Source organism: Chaetomium strumarium, assembly GCF_033439665.1.
Source record: "Chaetomium strumarium strain CBS 333.67 chromosome Unknown B0T15scaffold_8, whole genome shotgun sequence".
Classification (NCBI taxonomy): domain Eukaryota; kingdom Fungi; phylum Ascomycota; class Sordariomycetes; order Sordariales; family Chaetomiaceae; genus Chaetomium; species Chaetomium strumarium.
In genome coordinates this window covers 988647-1008126 of record NW_026944436.1, presented here as the reverse complement: position 1 = coordinate 1008126, position 19480 = coordinate 988647, and the positions used below count along the sequence as shown (strand labels likewise).

The window sequence follows — 19480 nt, the reverse complement described above, 5'->3', positions numbered from 1 at the left end:
CCCTGTCGACTATAGGGCTGAGGCCTAGGTGTCACGCTCCTGGAGGGGGTAAATAGCTTGCTTATATAGTATATCGATGACCATCTTGATCCGAAGACTAAGGAGTTTAGGAATGGTTTATAGTGGGATATGTTAAGCAAGCGGTATAGATAGGGAAGTTTAAGGGTTATTCCTATATAGATATTGGGTGACATTATCTAAGGTTCAGAAGGCGTCCGATTTACTCTACAAGGGGGCTGTTAGTGGGGAGAGTTGGTGATTACCCCTGAGGTGGTTTGGAGTAAGGGGTTAAAAGGGAGATAGGGGATAAGAAGTAGGCAATAGAGTGTCAAGTCGAATTTATATAAGTCGGACCCCCCCGATTCCGAACACCCCACATTCCGAACACTTTGTAAGCCCACACCGCTTTTTCGACCCCCTCAGTTCAACTTACTATAACTCAGTCAATTCTAAGTTAAATCACTTCATTTTTTAGGCAATAGTATCGTCAGTTTACGATGGTTTACTCGGAACAAGATTTACAAGATGCGGTTGCTAAGTACCGTCGCGGTGGCTATTCAGCGCGAAGCATCAGCCGGGAATTCGGCATCCCAATAACTACCTTATACGACCGCCTCCACGGCTCGCAGACCTATTCTATTGCCGCCGAACCGCAATAGAGTCTTAGCCGGGTACAGGAAGATCATCTTACCCGATGGGTCTTGACCTAAGCCGCCCTCGGTATTCTACTAACCCATACCCAGATCAGGGAGTTCGCCAGCCGAGTTCTACAGGCACAGGGAGCCACCCGTACAACCATTGGAAAGGGCTGGATAACCCGGTTTCTTCATAGAAACCCGGTTATCCGAACCCAGAGAGGCCGTAAGATCGACTCAGCTCGTATCAACAGCGCTACTAACGCGGTTATCCGTAGCTGGTTCCCACTACTAAAGATCCCAGCTATCAAGGACATCTTACCTGCCAACCGCTGGAACTTTGACGAATTCGGCCTTATAGAAGGTCAGGGTATCAACGGCTTGGTAGTTGGAAGTGCCCACACACACGCAGTGCAACGGAAAGTCCCTGGTTCGTATGCCTGGACCTCCTTCTTAGAGTGCGTCTCTGCGATAGGGGTATCACTCCCACCAGCTGTCATTTTGAAAGGCAAGAACGTTCAACAGCAGTAGTTCCCTATCGCCAAGGACGAACTAAAGGACTGGCTATTTAGTGCAACCGATAAAGGCTAGGTGAATAGGGTGATTGCGTTAGAATGGCTACAACGGGTCTTCATCCCTCGGACCCAGCCGCAGGATCCCTCCCAGAGGCGGCTGTTAATACTGGACGGTCATGACAGCCATACAACCACTGAATTTATATGGGAGTGCTTTAACAACAATATCAAACTACTCTTTTTACCAGCCCATACCTCCCACGTTCTCCAGCCGTTGGATTTATCAGTGTTCTCTCCCCTCAAGCACACCTACCGCAAGCTCCTCAACCGTTTGACTAGCTGGTCAGAATATACTGCATTGGGCAAGCGCCTGATTACCACTAGAGGCTTAACCCTGGCCTTAAACGACGGCCCTCGTGACAGTAGGCTGGTCTAGCTAGAAGTTGTTATCAAACTTCAATCAGAAGTAATATCAATACTTATACGCTGTCACGAGAGCCGTCGTTCAAGGCCGGGGTCAAGCCTCTAGTGGTAAACTGACTGCATTGCAAGAATATTGAACTTGCAGGAGGAAAGAAATCCTCGAGACTGCAAGGTAGGCTTTAAATACAGGATGCGAGTAGGTCTGAGCTTGCATGTATGATGTAATAGAACATGCATAATGAATCATCACTTGGTATAACGTATCTTATAAGCGAGCGGGACATATAAGCGAGCGGGACACTAAGTTCTTGACACGACACGTCCTTCTTCATCCACCTCCAACAACGCGTTTTTCCTACAACTAAAGATGTCTTCTACTTCAAAGGAAGCTAGGGTAACCTTGGCCCTCAAAGCTCTTGAAAATGATACGAAACTAAGCCTCCGAGCCGCGGCCAAGCTCTATAACGTGCCAGTTTCAACCCTCGGCTACCGACGTACCGGCCGGCCTATACGACGCGATCTTCCAGCCAACTCACGGAAGCTTACCGATCTAGAAGAGAAGGCTATAGTCCAGTATATAACTGAGCTATCTGAGCGAGCTTTTCTACCAAGGCTACATGGTGTGGAAGATATGGCCAACCAACTGCTATATATACGCAATGCGCCCCCTGTCGGCAAGCTCTGGGCTTACAACTTCGTTAAACGCCAGCCCGCTCTCCGTACGCGTCGGTCACGTCGATATGACTACCAGAGGGCCAAGTGCAAGGACCCAGAGGTTATTGGCGAGTGGTTCGCGCTCCGACAGAATGTCAAGGCCAAGTACAGCATTGTAGATGACGATATCTATAACTTCGACGAGACTGGGTTCATGATGGGTATCATCTTCCCAGGCATAGTAGTTACAACCTCTGATGGCCGTAGCAAGGCAAAGCTGGCCCAGCCTGGTAACCGCGAGTGGGCTACGGTAATCCAGGGAGTCAATACCCTCGGCTGGGCTATCCCACCCTTTATCATCTTGGCCGCGCAATACCACCTCGCCAACTGGTATCAAGAGTGCAACCTCCCGGCCGACTGGCGTATCGCGACCACCGAGAACGGCTGGACCACCAATGCCGTAGGCCTCGATTGGATCAAGCACTTTGACTTCCATATAGCACCCCGTACAAAGGGCAAATATCGGTTATTGATCATCGACGGCCACGAGAGCCACCACTCGACCGAATTCGAGCTCTACTGCCAGGAGCATTACATTATCATACTCTATATGCCTCCGCATTCCTCCCACCTCCTCCAGCCACTCGATGTTGGCTGCTTTGGGCCGCTGAAGCAGGCGTATGGTCGCCAGGTCGAGGACTTGATACGTATGCATATCAACCACATAAGCAAGCTCGAGTTCCTCTATGCCTTCCGCAAGGCCTTTTTCGCCTCTATAACGGAGAAGAATATATAGGGTGGCTTTATAGGTGCTGGCCTTATGCCGTACGATCCAGAGAGGGTACTTTCTAAGCTGGATATCAAGCTTCGTATACCAACACCCCCAACCTCACGGCCTAGCACTGTACAGTCTTGGGTCTTCCAGACACTATATAACTCCCGGGAAGCCAATGCGCAGTCTACACTTATCAAGACTCGCATTGCCAACTATCAAAATAGCTCCCTAACCTCGATGTTGGCTGCTGTAGACCAGCTTGCTAAGAGTACAACGGCGGTAATACACCATATGACTCTCCTTCGTGCAGAGAACGCTTCGCTCCGCAAGGCCAACAAGGCACTAAGCAAGCGCCGGAGAGCAAAAAGAACACGCGTGCAGCTTGGAGGATCGCTTGCAGTACATGATGCAAAGGATCAACTGGGCCAGAAGGCCGTGGTTGGAGAGGTGGTATAAGAAACGCAGCCGGACGGTGGTGGTACAGGGGGGGGTCGTACGAAGGTTCGGTGCTGTGGTGTGTGCGGCAAGCCTGGCCATAATGCCCGCACTTGCCAGGAGGTTGTAGAAGCATCTGATTCAGCTGTTTCCGATGTAATTTATAGTTAGTTCCTAGTATTATTGTGGTATAATCGAGGATAGTTGTTAAAGTTTGGCAGGGGAGTGGGTCATTCGCTTATATGGGTCACTCGCTTATAAGATACGTTAGAGATTTTCGCAGTGTTTAGCTTTCTATCAATATTAGTATATATGGTATATATATAATCTATATATTGAGTTGGCAGGTGTTAGGGCGGTATACCGAGCTTGAAGGTCCGTTCTGGCCAAAACTAACCCCCTCAGAGGTTGACCGGGGTTCTACCCCCCCGAGGTTTAGCTGACCGCTCCCCGTACAAAGTTTTTAACCTCCCGCTAACTGTAAACTCATCTTGCCTCGCCTCGGCTCGGTTTGACTATCTTGCAAATCTGCCTGGGTCTAGTTTTTCCGTTCCGGCCCTATATGTAGCTCTAACCTTGGCATACCCTAACCAAAAAATCGACCTTTTTAGCAGCGTTACCTCGAACGACCCGAGTAATAGAACGGGAACCCCGGTTCCCAAAGGTACGTACCTAAGCTCTTGGGAAATCTTGTAAGACAGGGCATATCCGTTGCCAAATTAGGCCGTCGTCTTGTCTTGTCTAGCCGGGCCTCGGTTTGGCTTGTCTTGCCAAGTCTTGTCTTCTTGGGAGCGCTGCTGTGATAGAAGAGGGCTATCTCCGTATGAAGACCGGCTCCGTAGAATCTGCCAGTTTCAAGCAAATATCTGCCAATGGATAGTCATCAAACGACCTTCAACATTGCACTTGAATGGGAAACGTCTTACCTCCGAGCAGTTTCGTGAACAAGTTCAACAACGTCATCCGAGCCAGACAGACATACTAGCCCATTATTCCGCTGGACCTTAACTAATGAGCCACAGTACATCTTGCATGGGTCCAAGAGCCGGAAGTCGGGGTCAGCTGTTTCAGATTGGACATCGATGCAGAGGTGACTTTGGATCTCCTTCCACATCAATGGCCGCTCAGCACGGATGACGAGGCCTAGGATCCTTCGTGCCCACCCGGAACGTCCTGCAACTGGTCCTTCTAGGACGTGGACGACGACCCGCTCATATCAGGGAGAACCCATGTTAACGACTTTCGCCCTCGTCATGATTACGGGCTGCTAGAACCTTATGCTTGATCCATTCCCTTTGGGAAGTTCTCTTCCACGAGTTCTCTCTTAAAAAAGGCCACTGTATATTGATTGAGGAGATTACCAAGCTCAACCTTTGCGTAAAGAAACATGCCTGGTCACTGTTAGCATATTGATCGGCATGGGGAAGTCAGGCTTGGAAACCACCTTTCGCTGTCGAGAGCACTCTGGTGGTAAGGTCCAGTCTAGCATCAATGCTGATGTGAAACTTTCGCTGTATCTGAGTGCTTTCGGACTCGACATATACCTTGATGTCGTTCAAGTGGGAATCAACGGAGTCGAGCTGTATGGTCTCCCACTGGCTCAACCGTTCTTCCAACAGTGAACTTCTTTGGGCACTCGCGAGGAGCCAGATGCAATGCTCGTTATCTCCGACGCTGGCCTCGTGCCCGTGGCTGACGCCTGAAGCTCTACCCAGAGACTCGAGCCAGTCAATGACCTCGCGCTGTGCTTTCTCAAAATCCTCGCCTGGGACTCCGAGACATTCGTCGAGCCCATCCACGAAGATAAAGTATGTGGTATGGGCCGCCAGGACCAGCTCTGCGAGTTCGCGCAAAAGAGACAAGGACTGGATCTTTTCCTGGTCTGTCCGTATGCAACGTTGGTAGACAGAATCAAGAAAAACTTCGTCCTGGGACACCGATTGCGAAAGCAGGGAAAGTAGCATAGCGATGAAGGTTCGCTTGTCTGGCTGGGAATATCTGAAGAAGAAATACAGCACTGATAAGCCGCGATCGGTTGCACATCTATTATCGCGAAGTTGTTGGAGGGGTTGAACTATTCGGGAACTCAGAACGGTTTTACCAAGGGACGCTCGAGTTAGTAGAGAGAACGACAGCGCTACGGCATGCCGGGAGAGCGGGGAAACCTACCTGTCCCGGGAATCCCAGCCAGGTAAAGTGTACGAGACCCAGTTGTGGTCGTATCCACCCATTGCCGGAAGATAGAATCGGTTAAGAGCCAATTACCGGAGGTCAAATCCCCCCGTTCCATCCATGCTCTCTCCATATCATGAAGATAATCCGGCGGGTGGAGCATGGAAAGGACAGTCTGACGTTTGCAGAGGAGGTTTTCATGGTACTGTTGGGCATCTGCCTCGGCGTTATCAAGGTGGACCTGTTAGAGTTGGCGAGAAAGGTTATCGAGCTTTCCCTCCACAGATTGGCGACAGTCTCTGACCTCACTTATAGCAGCAGTGATCGTTTCGTCTAACAAGAGATCTCGATGTCGCTTGAGCTTGGTCAGAATAGGCCCAAACTGTGTCTTAAATGTTCTCTATGCCGAGTGAAAAACGGGTTTCCAACCTGGACAGCATAATACAGCGTTAGAGATGTGAGGTTAACTTTGCGGCTATGGTAGCGTCAGAGGGGCACAGCCGTACTTGGTCTTGAGAAGATGAAATGAGCTTTCCGGTGAAACTCCAGTATATCGCAGTAATAATGCTGCAGGTGGAGGCGATGTACGGGTGCCTGCCGAGCAGGCTCTTGTATTGTGACAGACCCGGAAGAACGTCGCCGATCTCGACGTAGGTATCGAGAAGGCAGTCCGATGTCTCAACCCAAGTTCCTGCGACCTTGAACGGGGTTATTGAGCGTCAGCCAGGGTGCTGGCGAGATTGAAGATGATGTGTTGAAACGGCTTACGAGCAAGGCAAACTTGATTGGTCCCCAAACAAACGCGCTATGGAATCGCTATTGACGAATACTTCAACAACCTTCCCGAGCTGATCCATCCCCTCAAGGAACTTTGAAATTCTTCGCATATTGCGCTGTTTTTGCTTCAAAGCTAGGTCAGTGTCGATGGACCTGATTGTATCTTCAACCTCTCGTCGGGAGCATCTACGAAAGTCGAGTCGCTGCCTCTCGGTCAGGCTCTCTTCGAAGCTGACAACCGCTTCGTGGAAGACGTCATCGAGTGAAACGGGCGAAGCCATTTCCTTCTTGGATACAGGTACTAGTAGACGGAAACACCGACTGGCCTTGGAAGGAGCGAAGTTGGCCGCCGAACAAGGGCGTTGCGTGATGAGAGAGTTAAAGTTCCGATGGAAGGAACGATCTAGATGTCCACCGGAGGAAGGTATGGTGGCTCTGGTTGGAACCCCTCATTTATGAGGATGGTAGGGTCTGTGCATCATGCTTCCAGGTGCCTACCGCAGGTGCCTTACCTACCCCTTCACGGGAACTTACCTTAGGCATTCAGTCGGGCATCCAAGGAAAGCAATCTGTCTTAGGCGACCTCTCGGTTGGGCACTGCAGCGATCATTGGACTGGGGATCTGTTGTGTGACGGAGCTAATGTACCAAGAATTCGCCGCAGACTTGCTGGCTGGAATCAGCCACTTTGCCCGTCACACAAAGTGGCATGAAGGCAAAGTTCCCGCATTTTTCCACCGAGCTTTTGGCTGCCCGGGACATACCGCCCAACTTGCGTCGGGTTGGGTGCGCAAAAAACAACTTTGGCTTCGGTCACAAACAGCCATCTGGAAGACATACTCATCCGGATGACAGTAATGCTCAACTACTTCCACTCACGATGGAGCGCGAGTATTGCGAAGATCAGCAAGCGGTACCAACGGCTTCCAGGTTCTTAGAGACCTTGCGACCGCCAAAACGGTATGGCGATAATGTGACAACGCAGAGAGATTTCCCAAAGCGGCAGCGTCCATCACCGTCGCCGTCACCGTCGCCGTCGTCGCTGGCTTCACCATCGCTGTCGCTGTCGCCCTCGTCCGACGCAACCGACCGGTCGACGCCAATGGAATGGGTCCCAGCCACTCCAACTACCGGTTGTGCTAACGATTGGGGGAACGATGGCACTAATAACATCAATTCCGGGATATGCTATGGAGCGGTAAGATAGAGGTTGACCTTGACGGGAGTTCGTTTACACTAACGTTCAATGAAGCTGTGCGACGCCAGAGCCCGCTTCAAATCCGCCAGCGAGGCAAATCAGCTGGCGTCGAGCAAGTTAAGGCATAGCCTGCTCAGTGTTGTCAAGTGCAGCAGGTATTATACATTGTCAACTCGCTCTCAGAAGGTTGTTGCTCATCTCGACCTGGCCACCTGTCGAGCTCTGCGGGGCCTGGAGGGCTTGACCGATGTCATGATGGTCGGCATCATCGACGCCACCATTTCATTGCACCCTCGTTGTCAAGGCTCACAAGTAACGGAGAGTGTGCCTCTCAATCAATGTGTACGGACCGCTATTAAGTGCAGATCACGTTGGCCGTATGCTCTCTGCGGCTTCCGCCTTCCTTCAGCATCCATTCTTCCTGGAGCCAGGCAAAGAATACTTCAACCCCCAGATGTTCAGGATCGGAGATGAGATACGTAAACCTTACACACTTGGTCAGCTTGACTGAGAAGGATCTCAACGCCAAGACTATTTCCGACGAGGTCGATGACATTCTTGGGTCCCTCGATGGCGGCAACGTTTCGGATGACATTGACTTCGAAGTGGGCATTTCGGAGGTTGCTCTGCGTACTTCCTTGACCGAGTATGCCGTTTCTCACATAACACTGATGTAAGGTCTGACATGCCTTCCTAGTCACCAGCGGACTGCACTGAGGTTCATCCGAGGGAGGGAGACCCACGAGCGGTGTCAGGAGATGCACCAAAACTTTCGGCTCGTGACAGGTACATCGTACGTACTTCGTACCCTTCCGTTTCACTAACATAGCACAGCCGTTGGACTACTGTGTGCTAAGATCTGATGCAACTCAGATCCCACGCTGACGTCCCCTCGTACTTGACCGGAGGTATACTGGCCGACGTGATGGGACTCGGCAAAACTCTATCCATGATATCTGCCATCCTTTCGTCGCTGCACATTTCTCGCCAAAGGCCTTCCTACCCTGACGGTGCAGCCTACCTGGCTACTGATGTCGACGGATCCTGCTTCAATACCGGAGCAACGTTAGTCGTTGTGACGTCTATGCGTGAGTGCCCTGCAATGACCATTGTGTATATTCCACCAGTAGGAATTGTATTAATAGAAAGGTAACATGAGTAGAGGTTCTGAAGGTTTGGGAGACGGAAATCGACAAGTAAGCAGAGTTCCGATAGTAACGAACACTGGCAATTGCTCACTCAGTGGCTTTCAGGCACGTCGAGCCCAACACACTCAAGACAGTCAGATTTCATGGCAAGGCCCGCCCGACATCACCTAGCCAGTTGATTGATCATGACATTGTCTTTACCACATATGGGACACTATCAGCTTCGTACAAGAAATGCGGTGTGTTACACCAGGTAAACTGGTACAGGGTCGTGCTGGACGAAGGCAAGTTAGAGTCCCTAATTGTTAGCCTGCCGAATCACCAGGAATCGCCTCTACGGAGGCTGACCTCAATCTAGCACATTGGATCCGAAACGAAAACTCGACACAGTACAAGGCCGCGACTAGTCTCAAGTCGGTGCGCCGCTGGTGCCTCACAGGAACTCCAATCGCGAACAAGTTGGGCGACCTCGTCTCCTTACTTCGATTCCTTCACTTCGGGCCATTTTCGTCCCCTGTTGTTTTCAATCAGTACATCCTTCAACCCCTACGAGAAGATTCAGGGAGCGGAGCCCTTAGACTGAGAGCGTTACTGCGCACGATTTGCCTTCGACGGGACGAAAGACTCCTGAAACTCCCCAAGACCAGGCTCGAACAGATCGAGGTGACACTACAGCAGGAAGAGCAACAGCTGTATAGCGACATCATGACCCAATGTGCCCGCGTCATTGACGAGGTTGTCAGCTCTCGGGCCAATGTCAAAAAGTATGGCGTCCTCTTTGCAGTCACTGTGAAACTTCGAAGACTGTGCAACCACGGCGCCTTCACCATCACGTCAACACGGGTCTCTAGTACTGGAGTCGAATCAACTTTAGAGCGAGACGAAGGCTGCGACTTCTGCAATGGTGCGATGAGGACAACTTGGAGCTTGTCGTTCATGGTAAACTTTGCTCCGAGTGCGGTAGGCAGCTAGCCCCTACGAACTGTGTGCAGACTCCGACAGCACCGAGAAGATCGCCTTTGTTCGAGTATGCGACAACCACACACAACCTGAACGCGAATCGAGCTGGCGCCAGGGAATTGATAGGAGGTGTTTCAACAAAGGTGCAGGCAGTGATACGCAAACTGAGTCAGCTTGGCCACGGTTCGAAGAGGTGAGTCTAACCCCCACCGAACGTTGCATGGATACTAGTACATCAGCTAATCACTAAAACCGAAGTCTCGTTTTCTCATACTGGACGTCAACACTTGATCTATTGGCTCAGCAAATGGAAACGTGCGGTATCAAGAACTTGAGGATTGACGGCGGTGTCGACAACGCCGAAAGGCTCCGAGTTCTCGACGACTTCCAGTCCCCAGAAGTGCCCGTTCTTCTCATGACGGTGCAGACCGGAGCTGTTGGATGAGTGCCACAGTTCGCTACATGGCGAGAGAAGAGAGACGGCCTAATGCTTGGACAGCATTACCCTCACAGCGGCAAACTATGTGCACATCGTCGAGCCGCAGCAGAATCCCTCGGTCGAAGAGCAGGCTATCGCCAGAGCAGTGCGCATGGGCCAGACCAGGACCGTGACGGTCATCAAATATGTGGTCAAGAACTCGGTGAGGAGGTCAGTCAGGCTGAGACGTGAATATCCCTCCTTGGTTGCTAATACTAGAGACGTAGAACATCCTCCATCTTCAGAAGAGGAAGCGGAACTTGGCAAAGTTCACTTTGGGCGGTGCGTCGGAGGACCGAGCGTCTGGGAGCCTTGACGTGAGTGACAGCCTGAGTGCCGAGTAACATTACGTGTCAAGCAATTCAAGCCGATTGGCTGGGCAGACCTTCGGTTTGTGCTAGATATCGGATTATTTCAGTAGAATGCGGGGGCATTCGGGAACAGTCCTTGACGTTTTCCAAGAACGTACAGTACGTCATACATGTGCTCAAGTCCACCGTTGTCCGTCGTTGTTTCCATGCCCCGGCTTCTAATAGCTGGCTGCCACCAGTGCCACGGTCTGCACCAACAGATAGAACAACCAACAACGTTACAACGCTTAGCCTGGTCTCGATCTCACAGGTCCGCTCCGCACTTCCTTCCCTCTTCCATCACAGGACCCCAAGGCATCCATGCGATATGTACTCGGTAGAAGACCTAGGAGAGAAGCCGATGTCTTGATAGAGAACTCCGGAGGTGACAGGGTGAGCATATATCAACTACTCCTAGTAGTCTATACAAAGTACTGTACTTAGGCCAGCGAAATACTACCTGCATAATGACTGCCTCGAACCCCCAGCTAGCTCTTTTGAGACCCACCTAACCAATGTCTATACTGATACTCATCACGTCACGGCCAGCGGACGTCCAAATTATATATCCTGCCGTCTTGACTTCATATCCAAGAATCGTTCATCCCATCTGCCGATTATCCGCGTCTCGGCCAGCCGACGTCCGAATTCTACTTCCTCCCCGTCTCGACTGCATATCCAAAAATCTTTCATGTCATCTACGATTATCTACGTCTCGGCCAGGGAGACGCCCCATCCACTCTTCTCTACCACTACCCAGAGGATGTCCAGCATCCCTTCTCTCCCCCTCTCTCTATTCCTTCCCCACTGTCCTTTGGGCAACCTCATCTCGTCCCCATCAATCGGCCATGTTTATCGGAACTGTGGCTGGTGGGAGGCAGGCGCTCGGCAGACGTCCGTGGGGCGGATGTCTTGGTGGATGGCCGAGCTTGCGATGATGTCGTAGGCGGCCGAGCTTGGGATCCGGGTAGAGCCCGCGTTGACTGCGCGGAAGATCGGCTCTGCGATTTGCGATGGCTGCTGCCGCTCACGCGAAGCTTTGACATGTCCTTGGTGAGGCCGGAGAGATCGCCGTGTCCGGCTGTGCGACTGTCACCCTGGACCTGGCGGGGAAAGCCTGACGGGCCTGTCTGGGTAAAGTTATTGTTACTAGCAGTGTAGTCCCCACCGGGACCCCTTCTGTCGCGAAGTTCGTCCTCGGTAGTGTAGTGGTTGTAGGATAGGCCCCCGGACCCTGATAGGTTCTCTGCCACGTCCATGTTCCGGACTAAAGGTCGATTGGGCGTGAACAGGATCCCCATTCTGCGTGCAACCTCCTGGCAATGAGAGTTCTTTGAGCTTCTGGTGGTGCAAAGGGGGACCTCCCCAAGGGCGCTGCCCGCAGCGGTTCCGTAAACGACCATATAAGGCCAGATGTCAAACGAATTAAAGTCCGGGAATTTGTTGTTGCAAAGGAATATGGCACTGTCCTCGGCATGAAGAGCCACCCTGCGTGATCCCAAATCGGGCGGCTTAACGATCGCCTCTTGCCACCATAGGGGGGCCTGGCGTTCCCCATTCTCCAGCATGTAGGCTCTCCAGACGCCCCTAGGAATAGTGCTCTGGAAGACCTGGAACTTCGTGCGGCCCGTAAGGTCCTCATATGCGAAAGAGAGCGTCGCAACCAGGCGACTTCCGGGTCGACCATCCCTCGGCTGAGTCGAAAACACGCCACGGTAACGTGGATGGGTATCGACATAATCAAAGAAAGCCTTTCCATATTCCAACAGATCCCCCAAACTCGGCTGCCTGTGCCATTCTGGTATCACTCTTATGAAGGTGGAGCTTGTTCCTTCGTCGGTTACATGGATGCCGCCCCCTATGTCTTCCCATTGCGGCTGGATAGACGCGGAGGACTGCTCTCGGCCTGCCATGTTGGTTCGAGAGAGCTTTGAGAAGACGAGACAAGATGAGCGGTAACAATGCGGTATGAGGTAGGAACAGTGAGGTGGTGGCTTGTGGAAGGATTCCGTGCTATGGTCGAATTGATAGTTACCTAGGTATATGCCTGATGATCCTCGGCCAGCGAGAAAGGGGTAAGTAGGTGATATAGGTGAGTGACGATTTGGGGTGGTTAAGGAACCCATCGTGGAGAACGGGTTCCATCCCAGCCTTATATCTGTCTGTAAGATGCGTGCACTTCTCTTTTCTCCTTCTGCCCCATCGTCGACCGGACAGAGGTCTCTAGGGAGCTAGTCGAGGCAGGTGGTTTCAAACAGGCTGGAACAGTCAATCTTGTGGTCCAGCCTGTCTTCGCTTGGGGCCACAGGTATCTTGCTTTAAACGAGAGGTATAGGTACAACTAGTGGCAGTAATCGCCCTACGGGCCAGGTGCCCTGGACCTGGTGGACAAACTGGACAAACAACAAATCACGACCAAGCGAGCCTCCGACCATTCGGTTACCAAGAAGACGCAGCAGGGCTTGCGTCGCAGTGGGTGCTGGTGCATAAAGTGGCCTGTGTAGGGCTCACGGTGCGCTTTGCTTAGGCAGGTGAGCCTTAGGGATGCTCAAGGGTCCCCAGAAAAGGCTTCATGGCCGAGGCTGCGACAGAGACGACGGAAAGAGTGAGCAGTAGACACATGGCGGCCAACAACAAGGGACTAAACGGAGTTTCAGCTATACTGGGTCGTACCTCGATATACCTGGGTACTTACGTAGGTACTTACGTCTTTTAGGTACTGCCCGGCGGAAGGACCGAGGGGGTGGGGCTGGGGGGTGTTGTCTGAAGGGTGCATGACACCTCCCCGAGCCAAGGCCTTCGCCGTGACTGTGACCCGGCCAACGCGGGCCGCGCCGGGCTATCTTGACTCGTCTCCATGGCTTCGGATGCACCCTCGATGGTCACAGAAGCGGGCTTGAGATATCCAGACTCTAGGCACTCATGGTGGTTCGCGCAGCCTAGAGCACGATCATGTTCTGCATTACTTGCACTTCGTATGGTTGAAATCTGAGTTAGCCCTAAGTTGGCCATACTATGGTGTAGTATAGGAATCCGATGCTTCATCACTTCGTGATCGCCCAACGCACCAGCAGTGTTGAGTTGCGGACTGTAGCGTAAGGCATAACCGGACGGCCGTCACGGCCCTCAGGCGGCCCTGTCACCTATGTGTGCATGTGCATATCGCCGGGTTTGGCGTTGCGCCGCTTCTGAAAAGGTCGGCCTGTGCCCTGTGGGCACCTGGCACCAGCTCTCCTGCATTTGAATTTCAAGTCCCTAAATAACCGAAACTCGAATCTCCTGCAACGTGCCCCCCAACTGCAGTCGAAAGTCACACGAACCGACCAACAGACTCATTGCCAAAAATAATCTCCAAGAGAGGTTGCAAGCGGACCGACAAATCAACAATGGCACGTGTGTCCGATGGCGGCCAGACATTGGCGATGCCATCGCCGTTACCGCCTCTGTTACGCCTGACCCCGCAAATTCGACGGCGCATCTACTTCTATCTTGGGTTGGCGAGGTGGGACGGTCGCCCCTTCCGATTCAACCTGCACGCCGGGCAGTTCAAACTGCCCCACGGCCTATCAGCGCATGAGTTGAGCTGGAGCTTCATGACTGACCCGAACTCCTTCCACGGCCTTCTCCTTTCGTGCCGGACCATCCACGCCGAGGCGACTGCTCTACTATACTCGGCCAACCAGTTCATCCTCTACTACTCCGCCCCACCGGCACAACCCCGTCAGCCGACCTCGCTCCGTCCGCTGCACACGCTGCATGCTCTGTCCGCACCGACGCTCCTGTTCCTCTCGAATCTCAAGATCGTCCTCCACGAAGCCTCCTGCCACGCATGGGCGGAACTGGACTGGCTCAAGACTTGCTGCCTCGAGGGTCTCGAGGACCAGGAACACGCCGGCTTGCGCCACTGTAAGCAGAGCCACGGAGGCCTACACCCGCCTCCCCTCCTGAGCCCAGCCTGCGCGGGCGATGATGACGATAGGCTGGCGGCGGCCCACGCTCTCCTGAGGGAGTGGCGCTCCGCAGCCGCTCGCTTGTGCCATGTTGCTCCCAAGCGCCTCGCCCTCTGCTTGGTTTGCGATATCGATCCAGAACACCCACGGGCAATAGACGTAGCAAACTCCGTCGTGGCACCTATCCGTCTCCTTCCGCCGTTGAAGGAATGCTCTATCCGACTGGCCAAGACCCCGGATCGTCGGCTCCAGCAGCTCGCCCAGGATACTGTCATATATGCGTGTAGGATCCCCACGCCATCTCCAAAGCCTCCGTCGAGTGCAACCACTACGCTGGCAAGCCTTCCGCGCGAGCTCCGCATCCAGATCCTTGAGTATACCGATCTGGTCACCCCGAGAAGGCAAGTGGCATGGAGCAGGCATGAGCGCGCGTACGTTAAATACTTCTTCAAATGTCCGCCCGACCCGGCCCCCTGGACCGAACACGAACCGGACGAACTCCATGCGAGCCAGTTTTCTCGATGCTGGGAGGACATTCCCACAGGTAACGGCTGCTTTTGCCGTCGTCGCCACGCCGCCTTCTCGCTTGATTGCAAGTGCTGGGCTCCACCCACCGCCCTGTTCCTCGTGTGCCGCACCCTCTACGAGGACGCGCAGTTCGTCTTCTTCTCGAGCAACCGCTTTACCGTCCACGACTTCAAGGCACGCCCGCCCGGCGAAGTGCCGGTACCTGAGCAACGCCGAGTGGACGATGAACCAGTCCCTAGCCACCCCTACCCTTACGAGAGGCTTGCGGCCTCCGAATTCTTGCGAGATATCGTCCCTACGCTTTCCCTCGCCCACCTTCGCTTCCTGGAGCTGGCCTTTCCTCCATATCCCCCTCCCAGTTGGCCGGCGACGCAACATCCTGCGATGCAAGACTGGTGGAAAACGATCGACTGGCTCCGAAATAAAATCAATCTATCGGGGCTCACCATACGATTATTGGTGTCAGACGTGGTCCTCATCGGTCAACGGGACTACCGCCGTACCATCACGGTTGAAGAAGGAGACATGATGATGACGGCTTATATGGATCTCATGCGACCGCTGAAGCGGCTGGCCGATGATGGACTTGCCCGGTTCTACGCCCACTTCCCCTACCCTTGGGCGTTCACTGAGGAACTGAGGTACCGCCGCTTCACCGAGGGTGACCCTTTGGAGCCCGAGAGGCTGGCGCTCAAGAAACGTGCCGAGCAGTACGTGATGGGCCACCGGTACGAACGCCTCTATGCAAACGGAAGGGAGGAGCCAAGGCTCAGCGACTGGTATGAACCCTACTACTGAGGATTGACAGCGTACGTTAGACAAGCACTTTAGAGACGCTGGGTTCACACGCCCTAGATTTCTGGAATACCTGCCGAATAGGGGGAGCTTTTCAATACGTGCCTACCAGATAAACCTGTGATCCGATCGCCCTCTACTACCACAATAACTTGGGAGGTGATCGAGCAACGATCGAGCCAATGGAACAACCTCCTGATAGACCCGTCATCCGAGATTTTAAGTCGCCCCATTAATCGAGATCCAGAGAGGAACTGTCCTTTATGGAATACCTCTCCCCAGCGGTGGCGGAGAGTAGCATATCTGGGCGGTGCGCAACAGGGCTTAAGCAGCATCTCCGATGTCTAGATTAGCCTCGGCATATGGCCCGGCTTGCCGAGGAAGATGAGCCTGGTAGGCAGCCAAGGGGACGTCGTCATGGGCCTAGCCTTGCATTTTTCGTGATGTGCTTCGCAGTTCTCGAGCATCCCTTTCGCTCACTGAATTGACTGCTCGGATGACGTCGACTCGGATACACTCTGCGGTCTCCAGGGCAAAGCCAGGAGAGATTCGGCCTCTTCTCTCTCTGTTGTTGTATTAGTCAATAAAAGATCTTGAAGTCTTCAACTCGCGACGTCGAAGAACTCCAGGTTGAGAGGCGTAAAGAAACGAACCAAGATAACAAAACCAGATGGTTAAGAGCTGAGAAGCCTCACCGCGACTATCTTCTGGGCCGATGGAAAGAGTGAATGGGCCGCGATAGCTATAGACTTGGAGCCTGATCGGAGGCTTGTTTGCTGGTTCGGGTCCGGGTTGTTCAAAATCCCTCTCCAGGTTCATTCGTTCGACGTTGTAAATGAGTGCGTAACCAAGGCACGCAAGCCTAACTGCCTTGGCACCTAGCAGATCAGCGTGCCACTACCGGACACTCGGTAACCATCCGCTACATATCTGGGCAAGGGAAATAAGGTAGTAGTACATAATCAAGCATCTGCAAGAATGGCCTTGCTGCCCTTCTGGCCCACCATAATGGTCGGGAGGACAGGTATCGCCCAGGGGTAACCGGGGAGACACTGGACACGCAGCCCCCTGACGCCAAACACTCTAAACCTGCTATCCACAGCAGCCATCCTATCCCCCGCTTACCCATCTTGCACGTACCAACGGGGTGGTGACCAAAGCTCTGCTCGTAGACAAACCTCCTATCCTTCTCGAGGTCCCTGCAGTAACCATCGGCGGTGATCCCTGTATGGCACGGTGCCATGGCCGGCGTCACGGGGCCGAAGGGCCCCTCCAGCGACATGAGCACGCGGCGCTCCCAGGCCACGACGTCCACCATGGCGCCCAAGACGGCGTCGCCTCCCCCGGCAGGAGGACTCGTACCGCCGGATGTTGATGTCAGGCATCGCGGTGGGGTCGGTAGACATAATCCGTACATAGCCCGCCGCGTTCTACATGTTCATGCGTGCTAGGCTAAGCCACATTGTGTCGAGCCTGTCAAGGAAGGGGAAGTTGCTTTACCGCCGGTGGAGAGAAGCCGCGGAGGTCCCGGTCGTTACAGTATGACAACAAGATCCTTAGTTTTCAAACCTCTCCAGCAAATCCTTGCCACCCTTGAAAATCCGTCTTATATCCTCTTGGATGGGAGGGACGCATTCCTCGGCCGTTGTGAGCTGCTGGCCTGGGTCGTAGCTTTCCATAAAGGCTTGCAAGAAGCACTGGAAGAGGGCCGGATGAGAAGCTTGGGAGCGCCCCTGAAAGACGATTGGTAGACAAAAATAATCAACTGCGCTACTTCTACGGAATTGAAGAACACGGCGACACTTACGGGAACCTCCTGATTGAATCTCATCGTCCTTCCGTGTCAGCCGGGCAGTACGGTGCTGGTTGGGACGCCTTCGTAGCAGCGTTTGCGGTCTCAAGATCGAGGTGGTGCAAATGCACCGCAAGACTGGGCCGTAGCGCTCGTTCATTGCGGATGTTAGCGGAAGTCGGGGTCGATGGCTGCGAGGTACGCATCAGGGAACCGGATGAGCCAGAAACGGAAGAATAGACAGGATGCATCTATAGGTCGCCAGAAGCCCCTCCGAGCAGCACTTTGGAAGAATGGCGGCAAATACACACGGCAACATAGGCTCTCGGCACAATCATCATCATGGTGGTATACAATGCGCACATCGCCCACCTTTGCATGTCCGCGGACTCACCTGGAGCATTTGGTCCTCGACACTCTGGCAACCCATCAGCTCAGTGGTTTAGCATCCCGCGTTCCGCACAATGTTTTCCTCCATTTCCGCTACAGTGGCGACCTATCTCCCGCTTTTCTTGCTCCTGACCAAGTCGTCTCTCGCAGTATGTAACCGCTCCGAACTGCTGGCCACTGCCTCCAAGTTCGTCACAGCGGTGTCAACAGGCTCCATCTCCTCCCTCCCTCTCTCCACCAACTTCACCTACCGCGAGAACAACAAAGCCGCCTCCATCACCAACACCGCCGTCTTCTCCCAGCCCCTAAAGGTGGACCTCTCCCGCTCCACGGCCGACACGGTGGCCTGCGCAAGCTACACGCTGATCATCTCGGCATCCGGCCCGAAGCCCTACGTGCTCGCCACGCAAATCCGCCACCCGGACGACGGAAACACGAGCACGATCGCGCTGGTCGACACCATCGCAGCGACGACAGGCTCCCTCTTCTTCAACGCGGCCAAGACACTAAGCTACATCCGCAACGAGACGTGGACCGACCTCCCGACGGCACAGCAGCCCAGCCGGGACCTGCTGCGCAAAGTGGGCGACGCCTACCTCGACATGTGGACGGACCGGACCGCGGCGGACGCCATCCCCTGGGGCACCGACTGCGAGCGGGTCGAGGGCAGCCAGTACACGCGCCCCTGCGGCGCGCAGCTGCCGCGCGGGGGCAGCCAGCGGAATAACGGGCAACGGCGGTACGTGATTGACGAGGTCGTGGGTAGTGTGGATGTGTTGTGCAGCTTTGATGCGCTGGGAAGTCTGCCGGATAGCCATGAGATTCGCGTGGAGGCTGGGAAGGTGAAGTATGTCCATACTGTTACTGTGTGAGGGTCGGTTGGAGAGGGGAGGAGGAAGGGGGGTGTGGATAACAGGTTGGAAGCTGACGTGATTTGAATTATAGTAGGCTCTGTTTGGTTCATGAACAGTTCACAGCAGGTAGTAGAATTCAGTCTGCCGTCTCCATGTTACCGTAATGCACAGTAATCTGCGCACTAGTTACTAGTAATAAGGTGTGAGTACTAGTAGTAAGCATCCCATCCTCCTTGGGTCTACGCGGCTCGGCTGCCTTTCACTCCCACACCAGGCATCACATTATCAATACCTAGCTTACCACCATTGCCGTTTACGGTTGATGACCACATCGCCGGAGCTCGCGACCTTGTAGGCGCCTCCAGGTCAAGTGTAAAGCATCATGGCCGCATGTTGCCAGACATCAAACTTGACAAAACCCGGGGCGACGGAATAGGGGTTCCGGTGGGAAAAGGTCTGTTCAACATCCCGATCTCGGAAGAGAAAAGGAGAAATTAAGAAAGACTAATGAAGGGGAAGACGGTAAGCTAGGATACGGAAAAATAAGGCAGGAGTTACTGGTTGACCTACCAAGACCGGATTCCAGCAGTTGCAACACGAAAACTCAAGAGTGATAGCATGACTTCTAATCGAAGTGCTGAGCACTCAAGAT

At 53.5% G+C, this 19480-nt stretch overlaps 7 protein-coding genes across 7 annotated transcripts; 3 read left to right on the top strand and 4 right to left on the bottom strand.

The window, feature by feature from the left end:
- Window positions 1-3951: 3951 nt before the first annotated feature.
- B0T15DRAFT_325472 (uncharacterized protein) lies at window positions 3952-4631 on the bottom strand. Its single transcript, XM_062864108.1, has 3 exons — window positions 4364-4631; window positions 4110-4303; window positions 3952-4040 (listed from the first exon to the last, which is right to left on the bottom strand). The coding sequence occupies exons 1-3, from the start codon at window positions 4549-4551 to the stop codon at window positions 4024-4026; spliced, it is 399 nt and encodes a 132-aa protein (XP_062717640.1). The 5' UTR covers window positions 4552-4631; the 3' UTR covers window positions 3952-4023.
- On the bottom strand, window positions 4632-5573 carry B0T15DRAFT_325431 (uncharacterized protein). Its single transcript, XM_062864106.1, has 2 exons — window positions 4882-5573; window positions 4632-4828 (listed from the first exon to the last, which is right to left on the bottom strand). Exons 1-2 carry the CDS (start codon window positions 5399-5401, stop codon window positions 4713-4715), a joined length of 636 nt encoding a protein of 211 aa, XP_062717639.1. The 5' UTR covers window positions 5402-5573; the 3' UTR covers window positions 4632-4712.
- Window positions 5574-5885: 312 nt separating this feature from the next.
- On the bottom strand, window positions 5886-6898 carry B0T15DRAFT_325410 (uncharacterized protein). The gene is made up of 3 exons (XM_062864105.1): window positions 6378-6898; window positions 6116-6307; window positions 5886-6038 (listed from the first exon to the last, which is right to left on the bottom strand). Exons 1-3 carry the CDS (start codon window positions 6665-6667, stop codon window positions 5999-6001), a joined length of 522 nt encoding a protein of 173 aa, XP_062717638.1. The 5' UTR covers window positions 6668-6898; the 3' UTR covers window positions 5886-5998.
- Window positions 6899-7833: 935 nt separating this feature from the next.
- On the top strand, window positions 7834-9973 carry B0T15DRAFT_325399 (SNF2 family N-terminal domain-containing protein). The gene is made up of 7 exons (XM_062864104.1): window positions 7834-8229; window positions 8281-8376; window positions 8457-8671; window positions 8746-8779; window positions 8837-9015; window positions 9090-9884; window positions 9950-9973. The coding sequence occupies exons 1-6, from the start codon at window positions 8054-8056 to the stop codon at window positions 9701-9703; spliced, it is 1314 nt and encodes a 437-aa protein (XP_062717637.1). The 5' UTR covers window positions 7834-8053; the 3' UTR covers window positions 9704-9884; window positions 9950-9973.
- An 879-nt stretch (window positions 9974-10852) lies between these two features.
- Window positions 10853-13002, bottom strand: B0T15DRAFT_544846 (uncharacterized protein). Its single transcript, XM_062870107.1, has one exon. It carries the CDS (start codon window positions 12643-12645, stop codon window positions 11344-11346), a length of 1302 nt encoding a protein of 433 aa, XP_062717636.1. The 5' UTR covers window positions 12646-13002; the 3' UTR covers window positions 10853-11343.
- A 666-nt stretch (window positions 13003-13668) lies between these two features.
- Window positions 13669-15822, top strand: B0T15DRAFT_325389 (uncharacterized protein). Its single transcript, XM_062864103.1, has one exon. It carries the CDS (start codon window positions 13906-13908, stop codon window positions 15793-15795), a length of 1890 nt encoding a protein of 629 aa, XP_062717635.1. The 5' UTR covers window positions 13669-13905; the 3' UTR covers window positions 15796-15822.
- Window positions 15823-18011: 2189 nt separating this feature from the next.
- On the top strand, window positions 18012-19340 carry B0T15DRAFT_325375 (uncharacterized protein). Its single transcript, XM_062864101.1, has one exon. The coding sequence runs from the start codon at window positions 18049-18051 to the stop codon at window positions 18844-18846; it is 798 nt and encodes a 265-aa protein (XP_062717634.1). The 5' UTR covers window positions 18012-18048; the 3' UTR covers window positions 18847-19340.
- The last annotated feature ends 140 nt before the right edge of the window (window positions 19341-19480 follow it).

Coding starts and splice junctions, on each gene's coding strand:
- B0T15DRAFT_325375 (XM_062864101.1), top strand. CDS start 18,049: ATGTTTTCCTCCATTTCCGCTACAGTGGCGACCTATCTCCCGCTTTTC.
- B0T15DRAFT_325472 (XM_062864108.1), bottom strand. CDS start 4,551: ATGTGGAAGGAGATCCAAAGTCACCTCTGCATCGATGTCCAATCTGAA. Junction 4,304..4,363: donor GTTCACGAAACTGCTCGGAG/GTAAGACGTTTC, acceptor ATCCATTGGCAG/ATATTTGCTTGAAACTGGCA.
- B0T15DRAFT_544846 (XM_062870107.1), bottom strand. CDS start 12,645: ATGGGTTCCTTAACCACCCCAAATCGTCACTCACCTATATCACCTACT.
- B0T15DRAFT_325431 (XM_062864106.1), bottom strand. CDS start 5,401: ATGCTACTTTCCCTGCTTTCGCAATCGGTGTCCCAGGACGAAGTTTTT. Junction 4,829..4,881: donor AGTGCTCTCGACAGCGAAAG/GTGGTTTCCAAG, acceptor AACAGTGACCAG/GCATGTTTCTTTACGCAAAG.
- B0T15DRAFT_325399 (XM_062864104.1), top strand. CDS start 8,054: ATGAGATACGTAAACCTTACACACTTGGTCAGCTTGACTGAGAAGGAT. Junction 8,230..8,280: donor CTGCGTACTTCCTTGACCGA/GTATGCCGTTTC, acceptor ATGCCTTCCTAG/TCACCAGCGGACTGCACTGA. Junction 9,016..9,089: donor CAGGGTCGTGCTGGACGAAG/GCAAGTTAGAGT, acceptor ACCTCAATCTAG/CACATTGGATCCGAAACGAA.
- B0T15DRAFT_325389 (XM_062864103.1), top strand. CDS start 13,906: ATGGCACGTGTGTCCGATGGCGGCCAGACATTGGCGATGCCATCGCCG.
- B0T15DRAFT_325410 (XM_062864105.1), bottom strand. CDS start 6,667: ATGGCTTCGCCCGTTTCACTCGATGACGTCTTCCACGAAGCGGTTGTC. Junction 6,308..6,377: donor CAATCAAGTTTGCCTTGCTC/GTAAGCCGTTTC, acceptor ACCCCGTTCAAG/GTCGCAGGAACTTGGGTTGA. Junction 6,039..6,115: donor TTTCATCTTCTCAAGACCAA/GTACGGCTGTGC, acceptor TATGCTGTCCAG/GTTGGAAACCCGTTTTTCAC.